Source organism: Bemisia tabaci, chromosome 7 (assembly GCF_918797505.1).
Source record: "Bemisia tabaci chromosome 7, PGI_BMITA_v3".
In the NCBI taxonomy this organism is placed as follows: Eukaryota; Metazoa; Arthropoda; class Insecta; order Hemiptera; family Aleyrodidae; genus Bemisia; species Bemisia tabaci.
Window position 1 is genome coordinate 33,883,130 of NC_092799.1, and position 22,134 is coordinate 33,905,263.

The window sequence follows — 22,134 nt, forward strand, 5'->3', positions numbered from 1 at the left end:
CCCCCCCCCCCCCTCGTAACTTTTGAACGGTTAGAGATAGAAAAACGAAACTTTAGGAATGTTTCTATCTTAAAGGGGACCATCTTCTAGGGGGGTCAAAATTTTTGTCCCCCCACCCAGGGGGGGCGCGGGGGCCGGGGCCCCCAACTTTTTTCAAATGGTAACCCCTTTCTTGCGATACATCATTAGGAAGAGCATAAAAAACTAAGAATTTTGACGCAAATCGCAAATCAATATCTTAATTTTTGACCGAGTTATGATAGGTCAAAGGTCAAATTTGACCTACTTTCAAAAAATCATAACTCCGGTTCAAATTATCGTATAGAAAAAATTAAAATGGGAAAATTTACCAAATTGTAAACACTTATATTTAAAAATCACAGAAATCACTTCAAACTAATTTTAAGGGAGGTTTCGGAACCCCAAATACGTCATTTTAAAGGTCACACGATATTCTCGCGAAATGAGCCAATTTTCCCTTACTTTTCCTCAACATTATCTCAGTAAGTTCAAAATCAGTTCAACATTGCGTTTTCAAGTCCCCAAATTTCGAACAAAGTTTTTAAAAAAAATGAAATTTAAATGGTTGAACTGAATCACCTTAAATTTCGTTTTTTGAACTTTGCTCGAAATTTGGGGACTTGAAAACGCAATGTTGAACTAATTTTGAACTTACTAAGATGATGTTGAGGAAAAGTAAGGAAAAATAGGCTCATTTCGCGAGAATATCGTGTGACCTTTAAAATGACGTATTTGGGGGTCCGAAACCTCCCTTAAAATTAGTTTGAAGTGATTTCTGTGATTTTTAATTAAAAGTGTTTACAATTTGGTAAATTTTTCCGTTTTAATTTTTTTTTTTTTACGATAATTTGAACCGGAGATATGAGTTTTTGAAAATAAGTTGAATTTGACCTTTGACCTATCATAACTTGGTCAAAAATTAAGATATTGATTTGCGATTTGCGCCAAAATTCTTAGTTTTTTATGCTCTTTCTAATGATGTATCGCAAGACAGGGGTTACATCTGAAAAAAAGTTGGGGGCCCCGCGCCCCCCTGAGGGGGGACAAAAATTGTGACCCCCCTAGAAGATGGTCCCCTTTAAGATAAAAACATTCCCAAAGTTTCGTTTTTCTATCTCTAACCGTTCAAAAGTGTGGGGGGGGGAGGGGGTACGGACTTTCGGGACACCCTGTATAGAGAAATAATAATACATTTACATATAAACACACATATGATGAGATAAATTTTCGTACCCCGAATATTATACAGGGTGATCCAAAAGTCCCTTCCACCCCCTCTAACTTTTTACCCAATTGAGGTAAAGATTTGAAACTTGGGGGATATTCCTAGGTCAAAGAGAGCTACTTTTTGGCCCCCCTAAAATTTTCAGGGGGCCCCCCTTGGGGAGGCAACGGCCCACAGTGCAGCGACCTTACGGGCGGTGCGGACAAAAGTCATAACTCGAGTTTGAAAGCACCTAGAAACCTGAAAATTGGTATACACCACAATCAATGTATGGACTATCGACTGCCTAGGTCAAAAATTCTGGTTGAGCACTTGCAACGGGGAAAGGAAGGGGGATTTCCTTTAGCTCCGCGCGCGCGCCCGGAGTCGCCAAGATACCTACATTTATAGCCTTCTTATACGTGTAAGACGCATCTACGGATCATTTCAGAGGGTTATTTTTTAACTTGTTCAATTTTCTTAAAAGAATCCTAAAAGTATGTCCGTACAATGAATAAATGACATCAGAACACACAAAGAAATGCGGATCAAAAGTAGTCAATAAATAACTAAATATGATTGATATAACGTTACAGTTCGGTAACGAGAATAAATTGAGGAGTAGACATTTACTCAAAAAACAAGAATAAATGTAATGCATAACAGGAACTGAAACTATATCAGTCTCAGACAGAAACAAATCCAAATAATTCAAACAAATTTATAAGAACAATATAGAAGAAATAAATGAAACGTAAAACTTTCACAATGATAACCAGTGGTTATACAGGTAGTAAAAATAAAATTTTATGAGCCGTAAAATCATTAATTTAGAACCTATAGCTCTGTAGGAATAATATTGGTGGAAAAAATATCAGGATTTATTCGTAATTTCTTTTGAAGTTCATGTGCAACAAATTCCTCACAAAACAAGTAGAATTAAAAACCAAACCAATTCTTTGTGTTTTTTTTCTTCATTAAAAACCAAACAAAGCATATTCAGTCTTATCGGATGTATTTAGTGGTTACGTTATTCCAGCAATCGTTTCATGTGCTTAAAATCTAGTCTGATGGTTGGAATACTCCGGCTCCTTAAAACAGCGCGCGGGAAAATTCAAATGGGCTAAGTTTGGGTACGATTCGATATGTTCGATTGTATCGAATTGGTTCCAAACGAACATTTTGAGTCTTTAAATACCTCAAATGATAATAAATTGACACCTATCCAATATTTTTGATCCGGTGTGACGTTTTAATAATAACATATACGGTCAACGACCCTAACTCTCTTCCTCAGTATGAGAGGAAGAGAGGAAGGGAGGAGAGGGGGCGAGAAAACTAAGCTTGGATCAAAATGCTGTTTAATATAATATCTACAAGGCTCTGTAGTCTATGTGGTCCCATTCCGTGCTTAAAACACATCAATAGCAAACATTGATTGATACATCAAGATCCGGAGAGTCAATATTTGGTTAACTTATGAGTCGACCTGCCATCAAGAAAATTTTGATGTTTTGAGTTTCGGGGGGTTTCGGGCCCAACTCTTGACGGATTCTGAAACTACATAAAATTTGCTACCTTCCATGCGTTTTCCAGCGATATATATTTATATATATTTTTGTAATACCAATTCAAACATTTGAAACCGACGAAAATGAAGGTTTTCAAGTACCTTCCAAAATACGACGGTAAAATGCCTTAAAAATGACCCAAAAAATTAAATAAAAATATATTCATGAAGGATTACTTATCCTTTTACAAGATTTATTTTCCTCTCCTTTGAAATTGCATTTGCATTAACATAAAACTATCACAACATGATGAGTAGTAGTAGCGCTCCGCTCCTGCAGTTAGGGCGTCCGCGCAGGTGTCTTGTCTTCCCCGCTTTCCCCGCTCCACACGATACATGTTTTGATAAACAAACACCTAGATTACGTCATCCGAATGTCCATTTTATCATTCCGTCAAATATCTAAACCCATATTAAAAGTTGAATTTTTGACTTTTGTCCATGGGTCGCAGCACTGTGCGGCCCCCCAACTTTAATTTTCAAATGGGAAGACACCCTTTGTCATAGCTCGTTCAAAAGAACATAAAAAAAGAAAACTTTTCGCGCAAACCCGAAGTCAATATCTCAAACCGTTTCAAAATGGCGGCCGGTTAAAGTCAGGATTCCCAGCGATCTGGAAAACCTGGAAAAGTCAGGGGGGGAAAGATGGCCTGGAAAACCTGGGAAAGTCAGGGAATTTGCTCTAAAAGTCTGGAATTTTTTCAAGTACTGAGAAAAAAAAATTAATAAGTAAACAAATAAAAATAAAAGAATTGAAATTGAAATTGCAATACCTTCGTTGTATTTTGAATTTTCCGCCAACTCATCCTCTTTATCGGCATTTGGAACGAATCGGAACTACTCGGAAGTGTTCGGTGGCTCACCTGCAGGGGGCATAATGATGGGGGCATCTGACAGGCACGTATCCAGGGGGGGCTTGGGGGGCTGAAGCCCCCCGCCCCCCCGTAAGCCAAAAAAGGGGAAAAGAGAGAAGGAAAGAGGAGACAGAAGATGAGAAAGTGCGAGAAAAGATGAAGTTTGAGATCGTCGAAGATATTTATCTGTTTTAATGTAGAGTCTCAAATAAATACACCATGTTCATTCCTAAAATTTTCGTTAGAAAAGCCTCAAAATGCGTCCAAATAGAGTTAAAATTTCTGAAATTTTCCAACTTTGTTGAATGTAACATTTCGAAAGTATTTTGTGTAAAAAAAAGCGAAAATTTTATGTAGAAACTGATGGAAAATCTGTGTCGCAGAAGCCTCAAAATGCGTCCAAATAGAGTTGAAATTTCAAAAATTTTCTAGATTTTTCGAATGCATATAATTCGAAAGTATTTTATGCTGAAAGTAAAAAAAAAGGCGTAATTTTTATGCAGAAACTGATGGAAAATCTGCGTCACGGAAGCCTCGAAATGCGTCCAAGTAGAGTTAAAATTTCAAAAATTTTCAGGATATTTTTGAATGCATATTTTGTATTTTTTGCTGAAAGTTCAAAAAGGAAACGCAACTTTTCTGCAGACATTGATGGAAAATCTGCGTCACAGAAGCCTCAAAATGCGTCTAATTAGATTACAAATTTCTAAAATTTTCCGGGGGAGGATTCCCGGACTCTCCTTCGTCCTGGGGGGTATTCCATACCCCCCAGACCCCCCCCCCCCGGTAGTAGAGGGACCCCACAAGCCCCTCCCCCTCCCCAAAACAAAATCCTGGATACGTGCCTGGGACATCTTGTGCGACCGGTTGCGTCTAGTGAAAAAAGAGATCGCAGGAGCTAGCCACTCCTCTTCACTCCTCTTCGATCGGGTAACCTTCAATCATTAATGTAAAAGTTTCAAGTACACTCACTAGGATATCTTGCGCTTAGCTGAGAACTATGTCTGCATGCTAAGGTAGAGGTTATTTTTTTTATAACTCTGCCTTTTTTCCCTGGACAGTACGCTCATTTAAAAAATATATTTGCATTTCTCAGTTTTTTTAAGAATAGTTCTTAATAGTCTGCAGAACGAAGACTGCAGGTTGGATTATTTTTTAAAAGAATCTGTTCAGTGCTCTTTTCCTTAGCATAGCAGCAATACCATGATGGGATTTATTTTTCAAATCCAATACTACTATGCGTAAATGAAACAAATTGAAAAATCATTTGCCTTCATCAATGCATGTATCGTTTAAGAAGGCGTTTATATTTCGCCAATTTTTTTTTCAACACATTTTAAGTTTTTTTGTGACTTCATTCGTGTTATGATACTATCCTAGCCTGGTTCTTATTAAAAAAAAAGCTAAACCAGATCAAAAATTGATGAAAATAGAAGAGTTTTTACAAAAACTGAAAAATGCGCGAGCGCGCTGTCTCTTTTAGGGCAAATTATTTGAGTTTTTTTCCACAGAAAAAGACCTAGAAAAATTTTCATTTTGCCCTGGAAAACCTGGAAAAGTCAGGGATTTTCTTTTCCAAAATTGGCTGGGAACCCTGAAAGTTCAAAATGGCCGAAAATTCACACAGGTTATTTGTCGATGGATTTGCGCGGAAATCGGTATGTAGGGGTATTTTGACACGGGAAAAACGAATTTGACGTTAGATTTTCAAGTAACCAAAATTTCCAAAATGGCCGCCGGTTAAAGTTTAAAATGGCCGAAAATTGTCACCTCGGTTTTTTCCTGATGGATTTGCCTAAAACTTGGAATTTGAGAGTATTTTGGCATAAGATAAACAAATTTGAACTTAGATTTCTAAAAAAATCAGTTTTTGGTCATTTTGATTTTTAACCGGCGGCCATTTTGGAAATTTCGGTTTTTTTTAAAATTTAACGTCAAATTCGTTTTTCTCGTGTCAAAATACCCCTACATATCGATTTCTGCGCAAATCCATCGACAAATAACCGGTGTGAATTTTCGGCCATTTTGAACCTTAACCGGCCGCCATTTTGAAACGGTTTGAGATATTGACTTCGGGTTTGCGCGAAAAGTTTTTTTTTATGATCTTTCGAACGAGCTATGACAAAGGGTGTCTTCCCGTTTGAAAATTAAAAGTTGGGGGCCGTTGCCCCCCCCAAGGGGGGCCCCCTGAAAATTTTATGGGGCCAAAAGTAGCTCCCTTTGACCTAGGAATATCCCCCAAGTTTCAAATCTTTACCTTAATTAGATTAAAAGTTAGAGGGGGTGGAAGGGACTTTTGGATCACCCTGTATAGAAGAAACAGAAAATAGGTACAGGCTCAAGGCTAAAAAGGCTTTTTTTAAGCCTTGAGCCTGTACCTATTTTGTGATATATATACATATACATATATATAACAAAACACTAAGAAGTGTCTTGAACTGTATGTAACAAGGTGGAGAAGTGGTGCTGGGTCCACACCGAAAACGGTACACTTTTTGGATTTTCTTGCCTTTGTTTTCCACGCGAAATGGTGTGGACCCAGCACCAAATCTCCACCTTGTTTTCTTATCTTATCTTACTATAGTAAAAAAAAATAAGGCCTTTTTTGTGTGTACGTCCGTGTCATTTCGCATTCTCATTGGTCGTTCATTAACCAATCAGAAAACGTCATTGAAAATCCCCGGGAAATTTGAATGTATGCTCCCTTAAATCATTCGATATTAAACATAATACCTACGTATCAAACGGGATTTATTAATATTAACCGGGATAAAAAGGAGTAATTCTATCTATACAGGATAGTCATGGACATAACGGGATGTACCTTTATTAGGAAACCGCGAAAACAGGAAGGATATCGATCTTTGAATATCGATCTTCGATATATCATTTGATTGAAAGCAGTATTGACTGGGATAAAACGGGATTTCTTCATAAAGACCGGGATAAAAGAGAGGAATTTTACCTATACAGGATAGTCATGGATAAAACGGGATGTACCTTTATTAGGAAACCGGGATGACAGGAAGGATATCGATCTTTGTGTATCGTTCTTCGATATATCGTTTAATTGAAAGCAGTATTGACTGGGATAAAACGGGATTTCTTCATAAAGACCGGGATAAAAGGGAGGAATTTTACCTATACAGGATAGTCATGGATAAAACGGGATGTACCTTTATTAGGAAACCGGGATAACAGGAAGGATATCGATCTTTGAATATCGATCTTCGATAAATCGTTTATTTTACCTATACAGGATAGTCATGGATAAAATGGGATGTACCTGTATTAGGAAACCGGGATGACAGGAAGGATATCGAACCTTTATTAGGAAACCGGGATAACAGGAAGGATATCGATCTTTGAATATCGATCTTCGATATATCGTTTGATTGAAAGCAGTATTGACTGGGATAAAACGGGATTTCTTCATAAAGACCGGGATAAAAGGGAGGAATTTTACCTATACAGGATAGTCATGATTAAACCGGGATGTACCTTTATTAGGAAACCGGGATAATAGGAAGGATATCGAACCTTTATTAGGAAACCGCGAAAACAGGAAGGATATCGATCTTCGATATATCGTTTCATTGAAAGCAGTATTGACCTCGAGTTGTTAAGTAACGATGTTAAGAAACCGGGATAACAGGTTGGGCTACTTCGATTTTATCCCGGTCGTGATTTAGGGATTTTATCGTCAAAAAATGGGAAAATTGGGGAGAGGAACGGGCCCGCGGTTGCGAAGCAACCGCTTCCGCAGCATTGCCGTATTGCGATTATCGATACATGTGATTATCAGTTTGATGTGTTTGATTGTGTTTCGTGATGTGTTTGTTGTGTTTGATGTGTTTAATGTGTTTTTGTGTTCTTGTGTTGATTGTTTTTAATGATGTGTTTGTGTTGTTTGATGTGTTTGATGTGTTTTTTGTGTTTGTTGTGTGTTGTGTGTCACAACAAACACATCAAATGCATCATGAAACACAGCAAACACATCAAACGCATCATGAAACACATAAAACACATCAAACATATCAAACACAAGAAACACATCATGAAACACAATCAAACACAACAAACACACCATGAAAAACAGCAAACGCGTAATGAAACACATAAAACACATCAAACACAACAAACACATCCTGAAACACAATCAAACACATCAAACACAAAAAACACATCATGAAACACAATCAAACAAATCAAACACATCAAACTGATAATCGCATGTATCGAGAACCGCATGTATCGATAATCGCAATACGGCGATGTATCGAAAACTTATTGAGATCATTCTTTGTTTACCTTCTTTTAACTTCAGAAGACATTAATGGAAAAAGACTTTGGGAAAAATTCGAGAAATATCTATACGACGATAGTAATAAAAGTAATGTAATTTCAGAAGTAGAACAAAAGTTAAACGGTGAAGAGAAAAGCCTAAAGGATTCTTGGAAAACATTCTTGTACAGAGCACTCTATCACCATTTAAAACACAATAATCAAAAAGTATTGTGTATAGCATGGACTGGAATAGCTGCAATTTTACTTCCTGGTGGAAAAACAGCTCACAGAGTTTTTAAATTGCCCCTTCAGATGACATCCGAAAACGACATTAAACCGGTAAAACTTACAACAGAATTAAAGCAAATATTAACAGAAGTTGATTTTATAATATGGGATGAAGCTTCAATGATATTGTCAACAGCTTTTCAAATAGTGAACGTAACCTTGCAAGATTTAATGAGAAATATGATACATTCGGAGGAAGAACCGTTTGCCTGGGCGGAGATTTCAGACAATTATTGCCAGTAGTAAAGAAAGGAAGCAGAAATAAAATAGTCAAATCATGCTTTAATAAGCTCTCCTTTATGGAAACATTTCAAAATCTTTCACTTGAAAAAAAATATGAGAGCAAACAACGAAGAATTCAGTGAATGGCTGCTAGAAATCGGAAATGGGAAGAAAGAAATCGTTGAATTTCCATCAGAAATGGTATGTAATGAAAACATTGTTGATAGCATTTTTAAAGAATATAACGAAGAAACATTAAAAACATCAATACTTCTTGCATCCAGAAATTGTGAAGTTGACAGATTGAACGAAGAAGTACTTTCAAATTGGAAGGAGAAACAATTGTGAGTGAAGGATTCAGTTGGGCAACTGCAGTGGGCGGAGACCTGACAGACCAAGAAGAGTTAACTCTAAGATATCAACCAGAATACTTAGCTTCATTGAACCCTTCAGGAATGCCAAGTCAAAATTTGAAGTTAAAAGAAGGAGCTGTCGTTTTGTTGCTACGCAACATTTGTATCGTGGATGGATTGTGCAATGGGACAAGATTAATTGTCTTAAAAATAAACAAATACATTTTGCATTGCTCAATTTTAACAGGAGAAAATAAAGGAAAAATAGTTGCACTACCAAAAATTACACTTAACACAAAAGAAGAAAAAACCCAACCTTTTGTTTTGAATAGGAAACAGTTCCCCGTTAGATTAGCTTTTGATATGACTATTAGTAAAAGCCAAGGGCAATCATTTGACAGAGTGGGAATTTTTATAGATAAAGAAAGACCAATGTTCGCTCACGGGCAACTGTATGTAGCATTGTCTAGATGTAGGACTAAAGAAGGTTTAAAAATAAAAATCATTAATTTTGATGACAACAAAAATAAAAACACAGCAATGAACATTGTACATCAAGAAATTCTGCAATAACTTTGTTTATTTTCTACTGTTAAAATTGAACAATGCAATATGTATTTATTATCTTCAAAACAATTAATTTTGTCCCTATGAACAAAACATTTTTTATTATGTTTATAACTTAAAATTATAGTTTCACTAAACGTGACGGACGCACGAAGCACGCCCAGAGGTAACGGCAGGGGATGAAACCACTGGCCCGGCGGTAATTTTGATTCGCTCCCCAAGCCATTTTTCTAAATAATTGTACATTTCATGTATTATGTATAAATTCTGGAGATTCTCAAGACACTAATGATTTTGTCATAAAATCTTGGCGTGATTGGCGATATATCGATTGATTTATCGCAACAAATACGTTATTAGTCGATTATTTCCACAGATTCAAATGAGGAAACATAGGTAGATAGCAAAGTATGCAATAAACTGGTTTAACTGATTTCCACTGAAAAGATCAATTAGTCAGAGTATATGTAATACTTTAATCTTGATCGACTTCTTTTAAGAAATCATTAAGATACGAGACGTGATGGTACAATTTTTTATCTAACAATATTCTTCATGGTAAAATTCAATCACCCAATTAGAGCAGCAAATCCAAAAATTGTTACGCATCACCGTCACTCTTTAATTTAAATATCAAACCGACTTGTGGCCTTTTATCCAGGTTATTATAAATAAATCACGTTTTATCAAGGAAAATCCTATTATATTTCGTTTATATTATATTATATTTTATCCTATTTGCTTTCCATCCATCATGTTTTATCCCATACAAACCGTTTCACACTGATTATTCACCTTTTCTTAAAATTCCAACCTTAATTGAAGTAAGTTTTTAGCTAAATTGATGATGATGTTTTGAATGAATAAGCATCTAACAGAACTTCAGGAGTATAAATAAAAATTACAAGAATAATGTGAATTAAAAAAAAATTATGTGATATTTTCATCATGAATTGACAGAATCTACGAGGGGGTTGGGCCGCGGAGCGGCCAGGGGGCGGAGCCCTCTAGTTATATATATATTATATATATTATATATATATTATATATTATATATATATTTATATATATATATATTATAATATCACCATGAATTTGAATGGCATATATTTTCGTGATCTACAACGCGTGATCGGTGCTCTCCACAAGGTCTCAGGTTCGGGCCCGACATCATGGGAGAATGCAACAAGTAGTATTTCTTACCTACTCTCCCAGCCTCCGCCCAATTTGCATCCCTGCTCATACCTTCCAAACATTACTCACACTGATTAAGGACTAACAATTTTAAGGACAACATGGTAGGTCTGGGCGGTACTTACCAAACTTTATTGAGCGAAGTTTTTATTTAAGGGAAATTCATTACCTGCTGCCAAGGATTCACAAACTCTGACCTGACAAACATTTCCTATATATACTTGAGATACAGTCAGATGTTTAGAATTTTGGACATTCAGTTATTGTTCACATACAAAAAAAAATTGACTTACTGTTACGTCCGTACGCACTTCAATAGCGGCAATAGCTAAGGGATCACTATCCTGGAGCAAAATATGAAGGTTAAAAGATTGAAATTTTAATTCACATGATGATAATGCTATCAAAACGAAATTACACTCCATTCACAGTCTACGAATATTTTGATAACTAAAATTATCCATTAAGGAAGTTGTACCAACCAAGGAGCAGGCTCAGAAACTTGGCGATTCCACTGCAAGAGGTGGAACCATCGAAACTACCACTAATGTTTAGTTGAAGAGGTGAATTACTGATTTAAAGAGTAGTAAGTCATTTTAGGACATTTTTGAAGAATTGCAAAGGAAAAAATTGGAAAATTGACTACTTTAAAATTGAATGTTAAAAATCCGCCAATGGGTCGTAGCTAACCTGACTCCGGAGAAGCTCTAAACATGCGAACTGCGCGCGCACCTGAACCTCACTTTTGGTCGCCTCATGCCTCCTCTGTGTGGCACCCTGGGATCAGACCTTGTACTCCATAGTTTGCAGGAAGCAAACTATGGAGTAATTAAAAGCGGAACATCGATTCCGGGATTTCGAACATTGAATATTTTCGATGGTGTGTTGATTCCGGAATTTCTGACTTGGCATATTCTCCGTGGTGTACGGGATTGTCCTTAAAGCGCGAGTGTGCATGTTGCCCTTCGAACCTGGGTGATCCCTCGCGTCGATCCGTAGCGTGGTTGAGAGGGGGGTGGGGGAGGTTGCTGTCTGAGCGCCGTGCAGTGGTTCGAGTCAATTAGAGAGGTCGGGTATCAAATTTGTTTACTGAAACTGTAAGTTTTGATGTTAAATTCGTCAAATTTTAAAGTCAAAGGGGTGCTTCCGAAGGAAAATTTCACGAGGTAACCAACCGAACCACTTTCAAAACCACAAAGTTTTGTATGAACGGAGTTATAAGTTTTCAAAGTTTCCAAATGTCCGACCTCTCCGGTCTCCCATTGACTCGATACTGCACTGTGCGCCAGGAGAATTTTGGGACAACAGTTGAAGGGGCAAAATAAAACTATACAATATAAACCACAAATTGAAGGGGCAACATACGTTACTGTCCACCCTCCTGCTCTATTCCATATTTTCTCTCCAAGATTTCACAACATTTCTCACCCCTTCATTTACACAATTCATAATAAAATGAACGATTTTACAATACCGCCCACCCCGGTTAACCCATTTTTTGAATTCCATATTTTTGTACACACTTTCGTAAAAATATCTGTCCTTAAATCGCCATTTCTATACACGTAGAGAGTGGTATTTGGTACAGTGAAATTAAATTATTCATAGTTTCACCCTACCATGGAGAATTTGCATGCAATTTTTTTATTGCTTCATCTGAAAGTGCTTAAAGAGCTGAGTTCGCAGTATTTTTCATAATTTTTTTCTGACATGGGAAATTTGAGAAAAATAGCTTTAAAAGTGAGAAAATTTGCCGCCTTGTGACGTCATCTGGCGGTATTTTCCTAAACACATGTATTTTAGCAGATTAGGTTATTTAGTCATATTTTCTCCAATAATTGTTCAATTTAAAAACCAAGGATATCCTCGTACTCACTTTTCGTGGTAGTATCATTTTAAAGATGAAATTAACGAAATTTCTGACACCTGCAAATTCTCCATTGTTGCATAATGTGTTTATGTGTCAATGTTTTTATGTTGTGTCTTCGTGTATAGACTTGTGTACTGGAACGCCGCTGAAGTCAACCCTTGAACGGTACATTTTGAACCTCCTGTTCGCCAAGAGTGTGAACTGACTACATTTTTCAACTTGACGACTTATGGCTGAATCGCGGGCTGGGAGTGATCTTTGGAATTTATTAATTACACACGTTAAACCAGCTATTGTAGCGCTCTCTGGCGCTCTGCAACACTTAGCCGTTAAAGTCTCCTATCCTCCGAAAGCCCTCCAGAAAGATGGCACTCCCTCATCTGTTCTAAAACCCCCCGGTGCTACCCTTTCACTGGGCGTGTCCCTCGTCTCCTTCTCGGAGAAACCCAATCAAGCACCTTCCTCAGCAGCCTTTCTTCATTTATTCCGTTGACATGACCATACGAGACAAGCTCTCTGGTCATCACGTTGAATACGATGTCATTTTCGGCTCTCATGATCTGACGCACCCTATCATTACGGACCCGATCCCGATCTCTTCTAGAAATTCCTGCCGACCTCCTTCAAAAATCCATCTCTGTTGCTCTTAGCATACCCTGTGGCGGCCGTTCCTTCAGCTGCCAAACTTCACATCCGTGCCTACATTAAAATACTCTTGACTATACAGTGTTGCAAATTTCCTCTTGATATCTTTCGAAATTCGCTGATCCCAGAGGACTGCATTTAACATCGTTATAGCCCTCTTTGCTAGGGTGTTTATTTCCTTAATCGCTTGATCCGTCCTCCCATGCTGGGTCAACCGCACCCCCATGTATTTACAATCCGCGCACCCTGTGATCTGCTGTCCATCCTCCAACCCAGTGCTTTGCGGATCACCTCCCAAAGTCAGTTTCTCGGCTTTGGATATACTGTTTTCTGAACCCTACTTCCGATACTCCACCACACACAACTGCCACTACTCCAACTTGCACATCATGTAGTCGGCGTCATCTTGATCTTGTGCAATTACCACTTGGTCATCAGCAAGGCACAGAGTGAACAGAGTCTCAACATCACCCAAGGGGACACCCATCCCTCCACATTTTTTTCTTCCATTCTCTTAACATATACTCAAGACATATTTTAAATAATGTTGACGATAAAAAACATCCCTGTTTTATACCCTTCGTTACATAAAAACCCTCTAACAATTCCCCGTGACACTTAAATTTAGTGAAACTCCCTTTATAAAATCGCTTGACAGCGCCAATCCCCACCCCCCACCCCCCGGTTTTAAAATTTGATTTTTCAAAGGCTTCATAAAGTTTCACCCTCGACACACTGTCATACGCCTTCTGGAGATCTTTAAAAATCCAAAGCAGCTCTTGGGATGCGGTCATTTTCTTTTCAAAGACTTAGACAATGACAAACAGTTGATCTATAGGTTGCCTGACAGCTCCAAAACCAGTCTGTTTCTCTGCTTCATGGTCTTACTATTCTTCCGCGAGCCTCGATTTTAATACATTTCCGTTCACTTAGTACATTGTCCCGGTCTTTGAAAGCTCGTGACGTGGTAGTCGTCACAATCGTGTTTTCTACCCTTTTTGTAGATAATAGAACAGCTTCATATTGGTATCATAAGAATAAATGAGAATAAGAAGAATGTATAGCCGTGATACCTTGTTATACATTTATTTCATGGTGCGAGGACCTTCCGAATGCAAAGATTCATCTTCAGGCACATAAGTCACATCATAAAGTTAAACAATTTTAACACATTTTAAAATAGGTACGTAACGAAATATACAATGGGTCACTAAACCTTGTTTATTTTATTTAATATTCTGAAAGTACTAGATGAGTAGATAATGTGGTGACTTTTCCGCATTTTTTTGGAGCCGAAGTCGCGGAGAAAACTGCTTTTAAAACATCCAAAAATTGTAAGACATTTCAAACGCACCCGAATGGCGAGAAACTGACGGTGGTGATGTACTGCGGTAGTCAAATCGCAATCTTCTCTCGTTTCCCACTCATGTTTGTTAAAGTAAAACGTACTTCAATGTGGAATTGTTGTTTGTTTACTACAGATAACATAAATGAGATTCGATTTTTCAATTTTAAAGGTACAATTTTGACTTTAGTATCGTTCTCACGGACGAGGAGTGGATAGACATTTGACGGAAGTCGTAGAAACCTGTCCTCGCTTCTGATTCGTGCCGGATGACATCATTCATTCGGCGCGAAACCGGGGCGTTTTAAATTTACGGATAAGATGAGCGATTTGAACCGCGTATTTCTCGGTTTCCGAGCTACTTTTTCGCGTTTTCAATGTGCGCATCGTGTTCTACGCGTCGATTACCTTCAGAAAAATGTATTCGCAAGTCAAAACTTGTTCATAGTTTAGTGACCCATTTTGGAAACAATCGACATTTTTAACCATATTTAACAGCAATGACTTCACATAATGAGAGCACTGTGATCGAAGTAGCAGGCTTGGATGAAATCGGATTTGAAAACAAAACAAAATTAACTAATTACGCAGTATCGCGCTCTAATGAGCAGGCGTGGAATTGAATTTAGATGTGGGAGGTATCACGAAATACAGTTAGAGTGCGCTGTTGCAGCAGAGATCTATCAATGCATTGCCCGCCGAATTCTTATGCTTACTTTTTGTAGATGGCCTTGATCCAGCACTCCTTTCACTTTTCTGGTACCTCGTCACCCCTGATGCATCAGTACTCTGAAACTTTCCTAGAGCTCGGCCGTCCCGCTCTTGACCAATTCGACAGAAATTCCACCTGGACCCTGTGCTTTGCCATTTTCCAGGTTCTTTGGACAGTTTAATTTAACGAGATAATGCCTTTTCAGGTGTTTGTTTACCAATAACAAATTAATAACCCAAACAACCCAAAACCCACTACTATGAAATCTACATGCTCATTCGTGGACAATTACACGCGCTGTCCGTCAACCAAAAGATTCTAAAAACGATCCTCCGTTTTAAGTGATATCAGAGAAAATAGTCGCCTCTCGCTCTCATGTTCTTCTAACAAAAAAACAAATATCAATCCCAAACATTCCAAAGAACAAAATTACTTATAACACAACAACAATAGACTCGCCTCTCAACCACTCAACACTCCTCAATATAACACTTAACTCTCGCTTCATCAGTGTAGAATTCTCTCTCTTATTACCTTCCACCGAAAAAAATCCCACCTATTTCTCCCTCCCATACTAATTTTCATCACTAACACAAATAAATGAAACACAACAAACACCCACTTTTTAACAAAAAACATTTAACATACCCCCACCTTCAACAAATAACTCTCTTTCAAAAACCACCACCAATCACCATCATTCCAACCAATCACCCTATAAACACCTCTTTTCCCCCTTATCCCTAACCCCCCCCCCCCCCCCCCCCCTATCAAATACCAAAAATAAAAAACTAATCCCTCAAAACAATACACAAACCAACCAAACCACCCAATACATACCTCCTTATTAACCCCTCCTTACCACTCTCAACACCTTAAACATACCCTTAACCCTCACTCATCCACCCCCCCCTTCCAAACTCATAAGACCATCCCAAGATAGATCAATGAATCTCCACACGCGAATAGATCTTCGTAGAGATTCTCAACCTTCATTATATATTTTACACCCCCCTATAAAAGGGAACTGCCTCACAATATGTGTAATCAAGAGGATAATGATCTTGTGTAGTACTCGAAAGCCTTTTTCAACTGGACTTAGCAGAGATTTCAAATAAGCTTTCATGGCCTCATTCTCACTTAATGACTGGGAGGTACACTACCCCTTACACTATCTTAGGCAAAGTCCCTTGAGCTTCCCAAAATTCCATTCACCATTTACCATATCAAATGTTCTACCCACCCCTTTGATTCACGCCGCTCCCTCAATATCTCACGTGACCAGCCACCCACCACCCTAACGGTCCAACTACTTAACAGTTTGATCGTCGTTCCGTTCTCCTGTTCGTATCACCCATTCCAATTATTTCCCTGCCAACTGCCACCTGCGTGATTTCCTCATTCAGATCTTCCAAAAATTGGTCCTTGACTGCGACAGTTGCACCATCATTCACCCCATGTACTCAGAGCAGCGTGATCTTATGACCGTATGTGTTCAAGTTCGTTTTAATGATGCGCTTGTTGATAGTCTCCCGATTAACAACAAATCTTCGTAGACTTTTCGGCATCATTGTAGCTACCCCTTCCTGTGTACGTTGTTCTTCGGTCACGCCGCTGTAGAACACATCGTAATCGCCGTTATCTTCGGAGCCATGTCCTTTCCTTTTAGTCACAGTCGAAACAACAATATTCACTTTATGCTCCTTGATCTCTTACATTACTTCTGGACATTCCTCGTCCTTAATACCCTTGTCTTTTTTTTGTAATGATTGCCGAAGTATCCGTGTTTTGACATGGGTCCCGAGACTTTTTTGGCCATGTCGTTTAACATTTAAATCGTTTTACAAGTAGTGGGGACTCAGCCCGATGTCATAACCCCCAACTTGAAGGATTAGCGTTTGAATTCGGTGTGCGCTCTCCTAGATTGGTTACCTTCACTGTGATGGCTAAAAGCCTAAACTGCTCTTTCCTGGGTGGTTCATCCGCCTGGAAGCCGGTGACCAACCCCAAAACCCCTTTGAGATAGGGGCTACCAGATGGAGTCCGTAGAATTGCTAACTCTGTGGCAGCACTGTCTCCATTACGGTAATGTTTTTTAAAAATAATTTTTATTAATTGATTCAAATTGATAATCACCGTCGCAAATTGTAATAATGTATGTTGAGTGTTGACCTAAATCATTACAAATTAAAAAATGTTCGAAACCCGCAGTTTACCCACAGGGTGTCCCAGACCCGTACCAGGCCTTTTTCTTGGTTGGTTTAGGTCGTGCGAAGTCGGGGACCGTGGGAATGAAGAGGAAATTGTCCCACAGGAATGCGAATTTCATAGTCCTGAACCCCCTCCCCCTCAGCCACCTTTGGGGGGTAAAGTCGAGGGTTACGATCCCAAAAGTCGGGGTCCCCGATAGAATTGCGATTCGATTGCATTATTGAAAATCGCGGAAAACCCGTACAAATCCTAAATCGGACCACTTTACGTCCAAAAATGAGCCCTTAAAGAGGGCGACAGCGGCCCCCTCCATAATTTTCCTTTGGTCCAAAATTGACGTGGATTCTTCGGAAAAAGATGATATTCCAGATAATCGACCCCAAGAAATCCGATTTTCATGGCCCCGAAGGACCCCTTGGGGAGGGGGGAGGGGCAATATGAAGAAGGCCCCTGTCGCCCTCTCCAAGGGATCGTTTTTAGGCGTAAAGTGTTCCGATTTTAGATTTTTAGGGGTCAGTTGCACGGGAAATTTTCCGTACTTTTCAATTTTAATGCAATCGAATCGCAGTTCTATCGGGAACCCCGACTGTTGGTTTGGTGCCCCTTTACCCTTTTAGTGGGACTGGGGGGATTTCGGGACCATGAAATTCGGATTCCTTGGGGTTGATTCCCTACTCAACCCCGAGGTCCCCAACTACGAACGACCTTAACCAACCGAGAAAAAGGCCTGGCATGGGTAGTCTGGGATACCCTGTGTATGATATAAATTTTATACCTGGAATTTCAAAGCGACCTAACCAGCGACCGTACTAGTGGGATAGAGAAATAGAGGACGAGATCAATCTGAAGAGGCAAAAACATCAAATTTTCTTGTCGTCTAAAAAATCGGAAGATAAAGTTGCGTACAGGAAAGCTCAGTCAAAAGTCAGGAACCTCATAACAAGAAAGAAAAATGAAGCTTGGGAAAGCAACTGCAATCGAATCAACACCTACCTAGGGGGAAGAAAAAGTGCAGAGAGTTGGAAGCTAATCAAAGGTTTACGCAGAGACATGAAGCGGGATATCTTGTCTCCGATATCACTTAATTTGGAGGATCATTTTAAAGACCTTTTAACGGAGAGGCGCCCAGAGTTTCACAATGACACCACGGACGACGGAACTTTAAACAACTTGGAAATCCATATCACGGACGTAATTAAAGCGGTCAAAGAGCTGCAAAATGGCAAAGCACCGGGTCCAGGTGGAATCCCTGTTGAATTGGTTAAGAGCGGGACTCCTAAGCTCTTCGAGTGCCTCAGAAAACTGATGCAGCAATGCATTAGGGGTGACGAGGTGCCAGGGGAGTGGAAGGAGTCCTGGATCAAGGCCATCTACAAAAAGAAGGGAAGGAAGAACGATTGTAACAACTACCGAGGGCTCTCAGTGACCGGGACAATAAGCAAAGTGTACGGGAAGGTACTAAAAGCGAAGATCGAGGAAGAATGGCAAGATCACGAAGCAGAGGAGCAGGCTGGTTTTAGAGCTGGCAGGTCTACGATAGATCACCTCTTTGTTATTGTCCAGGTCGTTGAGAAGAAAATGGCCGTAGCTCAGGAGCTGCATTTAATTTTTGTGGATCTCCAGAAGGCGTATGACAGTGTGCCTTTGGTGAAGCTCTGGGAAGCCTTGGAAAAATCAAATTTTAACGGGGGGTTGATTGACGCTGTCAAGCGATTTTATAAAGGAAGTTTTACGAAAATTAAGTGTCATGGAGAATTGTCGGGGGGTTTTTATGTAACGAAGGGTCTTAAACAGGGATGTTGTTTGTCGCCAACTTTATTTAAAATATATCTTGAGTATGTGTTGAAAGAATGGAAGAAAAAATGTGGAGGGATGGGTGTTCCCTTGAGTGAGGTTGAAACTCTGTTCACTCTGTGCTTTGCTGATGACCAAGTGGTGATTGCACAAGATCAAGATGACGCCGAGTACATGATGCGCAAGTTGGTAGAAGAGTATCGTAAGTGGGGTTTGGAAGTCAGTATTTCTAAATCCGAGAAACTGACTTTGGTAGGTGATCAGCAAGGCATTGAGTTGGAGGATGGGCAGCAGATCAAAGGCTGCGAGCACTATAAGTACTTGGGAGTGCGGTTGACCCAGGATGGAAGAACTGATCAGGCGATTAAGGAAAGAAACACCCTGGCAAGGAAGGCTACAGCGATGTTGAATGGAATCCTCTGGGATCCTCGGGTTTCCAAGGAGAACAAGAGGAGAATTTACAACGTTGTAGTCAAGAGTATTCTTACTTATGGATGTGAAGTTTGGCAGCTGAAGGAGCGGACACAGAGGATGCTAAGAGCAACGGAGATGGATTTCTGGAGGAGGTCTGCAGGTATTTCTAGGAGAGATCGGGTCCGCAATGAAAGAGTGCGTCAGATCATGGGAGTCGAAAATGACATCATATTCGACGTCATGACCAGACAGCTTGTCTGGTTTGGTCATGTGAATAGAATGACGGAAGGAAGGCTGCCAAAGAAGTTGCTTGATTGGGTTCCTCCTGAGAGGAGACGAAGGGGACGCCCAGTGAAAGGGTGGCGACAGGGGGTTTTAGAAGAAATGAGGGTTTGCCAACTCCCTGAAGGGCTTTGGGAGGATAGGGGACTTTGGCGGCTAGGGGTCGCAGAGCGCCAAAAAGTGCTGTAAAAGCGGCACATACATACATACATTTCAAAGCAAAGCCGGGAGCTGGTACCCCGCGCATACGGCATCGCCAGTAGCCGCACGCTAGTCTCAAGAGTTCTGCACAGATCAGCCTCAAAAAGTGACCTCATCGGCGCTCCAGTATAAAGGGACTCTACGGTACTAAATGGACGTATTTCTGGAACTATGTGCATTAGGGCATGAGCCCCGAGACCCATATAAATATATGTATATCAGGGCTCACATCATAATGCACATAGTTCTGTTTGGCAGAAATACGTCCAAATGGATTCATGTTGGCTACGTATTTTACAAGGTTTTATGGTGGTTCAGTTGTTCTTACTTTTGTTTCTCTTTTTAGAGGAATGAGGCGCTGGATGTCACGGAAGAAGGTAAGGAAAAAGCCGTAGGTATCATATATATGTATTTTATGGGTAATGTTGTAGTGTTACAATAAGAGAATATTCGCACAGTATTTTAAAAAGTCCCGCTCCCTTCCTCTCCGCTGATCTGACGTCACTTCCGCCAATCGGTGGAGGCAGCAGTGACGCCGGCTGCTGAGAAGAAGGCGGCCATGAGTCATGAGTCAAGTCTAGTGAAGCTCGTCGGAAGAGCACCCCGCGTCAGGGCGGCAAAATAAAATGAAAAATAAAATCGTGAAATTTCACGTGAAATATTTCATGAAATTTCAGAAATATATGAAAGATATTGAAAGATATGACCTACCTATACGGCAGATTATCAAGTTTTAACTTGAAATCTCTCCATAAACACTCACGATTGAAATTTCTAAATGTTCTTTGTACAAGCCCCTTTGATTTAGTCCAATTTAGTCTTTACGTCACTTCATCCTTTGACATAGTTGCCAGCTGTGAACCACTATTGAAATTTATATGTTCCTACGCACCATCAACATCCATTTCCTCACCTCTGAATTCTGATGTTTTGATTCGAGGTCTCTTAGAAGTGGTGAGGGGAGGGGGAGGGAGGTGACAACTGAACCTGTCACCTTCTCTAAATGTGAAGACTAGGATCACACTAATTTGCTAATTTTAGTCAAAGAAAGTGGATTTTGCGAGTTTTTCTTATCTCAAAACAATTTAGACACACTCCCACTCCCTGTATCCAGACCCATCCAAAGGAGATGGTCTATTGATGCCTAGATTTTACAAGTCCGGAATTCTGAATGTTTTGCACAATCTGGCAACGATGTAAGGAATTTTTATTTCTTGCACCATCTGGCAACGATGTAAGGAAAATTTTTATTTCTTGCACCATCTGGCAACACCGTACAACTTGATGTCGCCAGGTTTCACCAATAATTAAATCATTTAATTATGTGCACAGTCCGGCAACACTGGTGCATAACCTACAAGTTGAAGGGGCAACATACAGCATTGCATAACCCGCAGATTAAAGTGGTATCTGTTCATTTAGCCACGGCTCGTGGCGCCACGCAACAAAAATTATTGCGTTTAGCCACAACTTACAGGTGCTGTGTGGCTAAATGAAACAATCAAAATGACTGTGGCTAAATGCAACAATTTCTGTTGCGTGGTGCCACGCAACAAAATTTGTTGCATTTAGCCACACCAAAAAATTTAGAGTTTCAGTCCCCCGCAAATTAAATTACTGATTTTTTTATAAACTTAGATTCTTTCAAAGTCATCATAAAATTCTCAATGACATTTTCCATATTGGCTACAATCAGGGTGTCTGGCGACCGGGAAAACCGGGAAAGTCAGGGAGATGAAATTGGTCAGGGAGAAGTCAGGGAAGAAAAACGCAAAACCGGGAGAGAAGAGAACTTTCGTCGAAGATCGTGATTTTTTGCATAACTTTACGGCGCTTCGACATTTAGCCGTGCAGTGCTCTCTCCTGGTCTGAGGTCCCATATGAACCGTTAGTCCTGACATAGAATGAAGAGACTACGTAGCATAGTCTCTTTATTCTATGGTGCTGACTAGTGGTGCTCCCCCTCTTTATCGCTTTGTTGCGTCCGCGACGCCTCCTTTAGCGTCCGCGACACCTCTTGAAGTGTCCGCGACGCCTTTTGAAGCGTCCACGACGCCTTTAAAGCGTCCGCGACGCCTCCTTTAGCGTCCGCTAATGGAG

General features: G+C 39.7%; 1 protein-coding gene across 7 annotated transcripts in view; it reads left to right on the top strand.

The window, feature by feature from the left end:
• Positions 1-22,134, top strand: part of LOC109031418 (uncharacterized) — a 100,539-nt gene that overhangs the window by 60,879 nt on the left and 17,526 nt on the right. For 4 of the 7 annotated variants that reach the window (XR_002008800.2, XM_019042916.2, XM_019042911.2 and 1 more), the window contains exon 5: positions 20,381-20,411. The exons of 1 other annotated variant lie outside the window; for it this stretch is intronic. Coding sequence is in view for 4 of the 6 variants with exons in the window: in XM_019042916.2 (XP_018898461.2) it covers positions 20,381-20,411 (31 nt within the window). In the remaining 2 variants the exon portion in view is untranslated. Of the gene's footprint in view, positions 1-20,380; positions 20,426-22,134 lie in introns of all 7 variants that reach the window. 2 more of the 7 variants (XR_002008799.2, XM_019042915.2) reach the window with 1 other exon arrangement.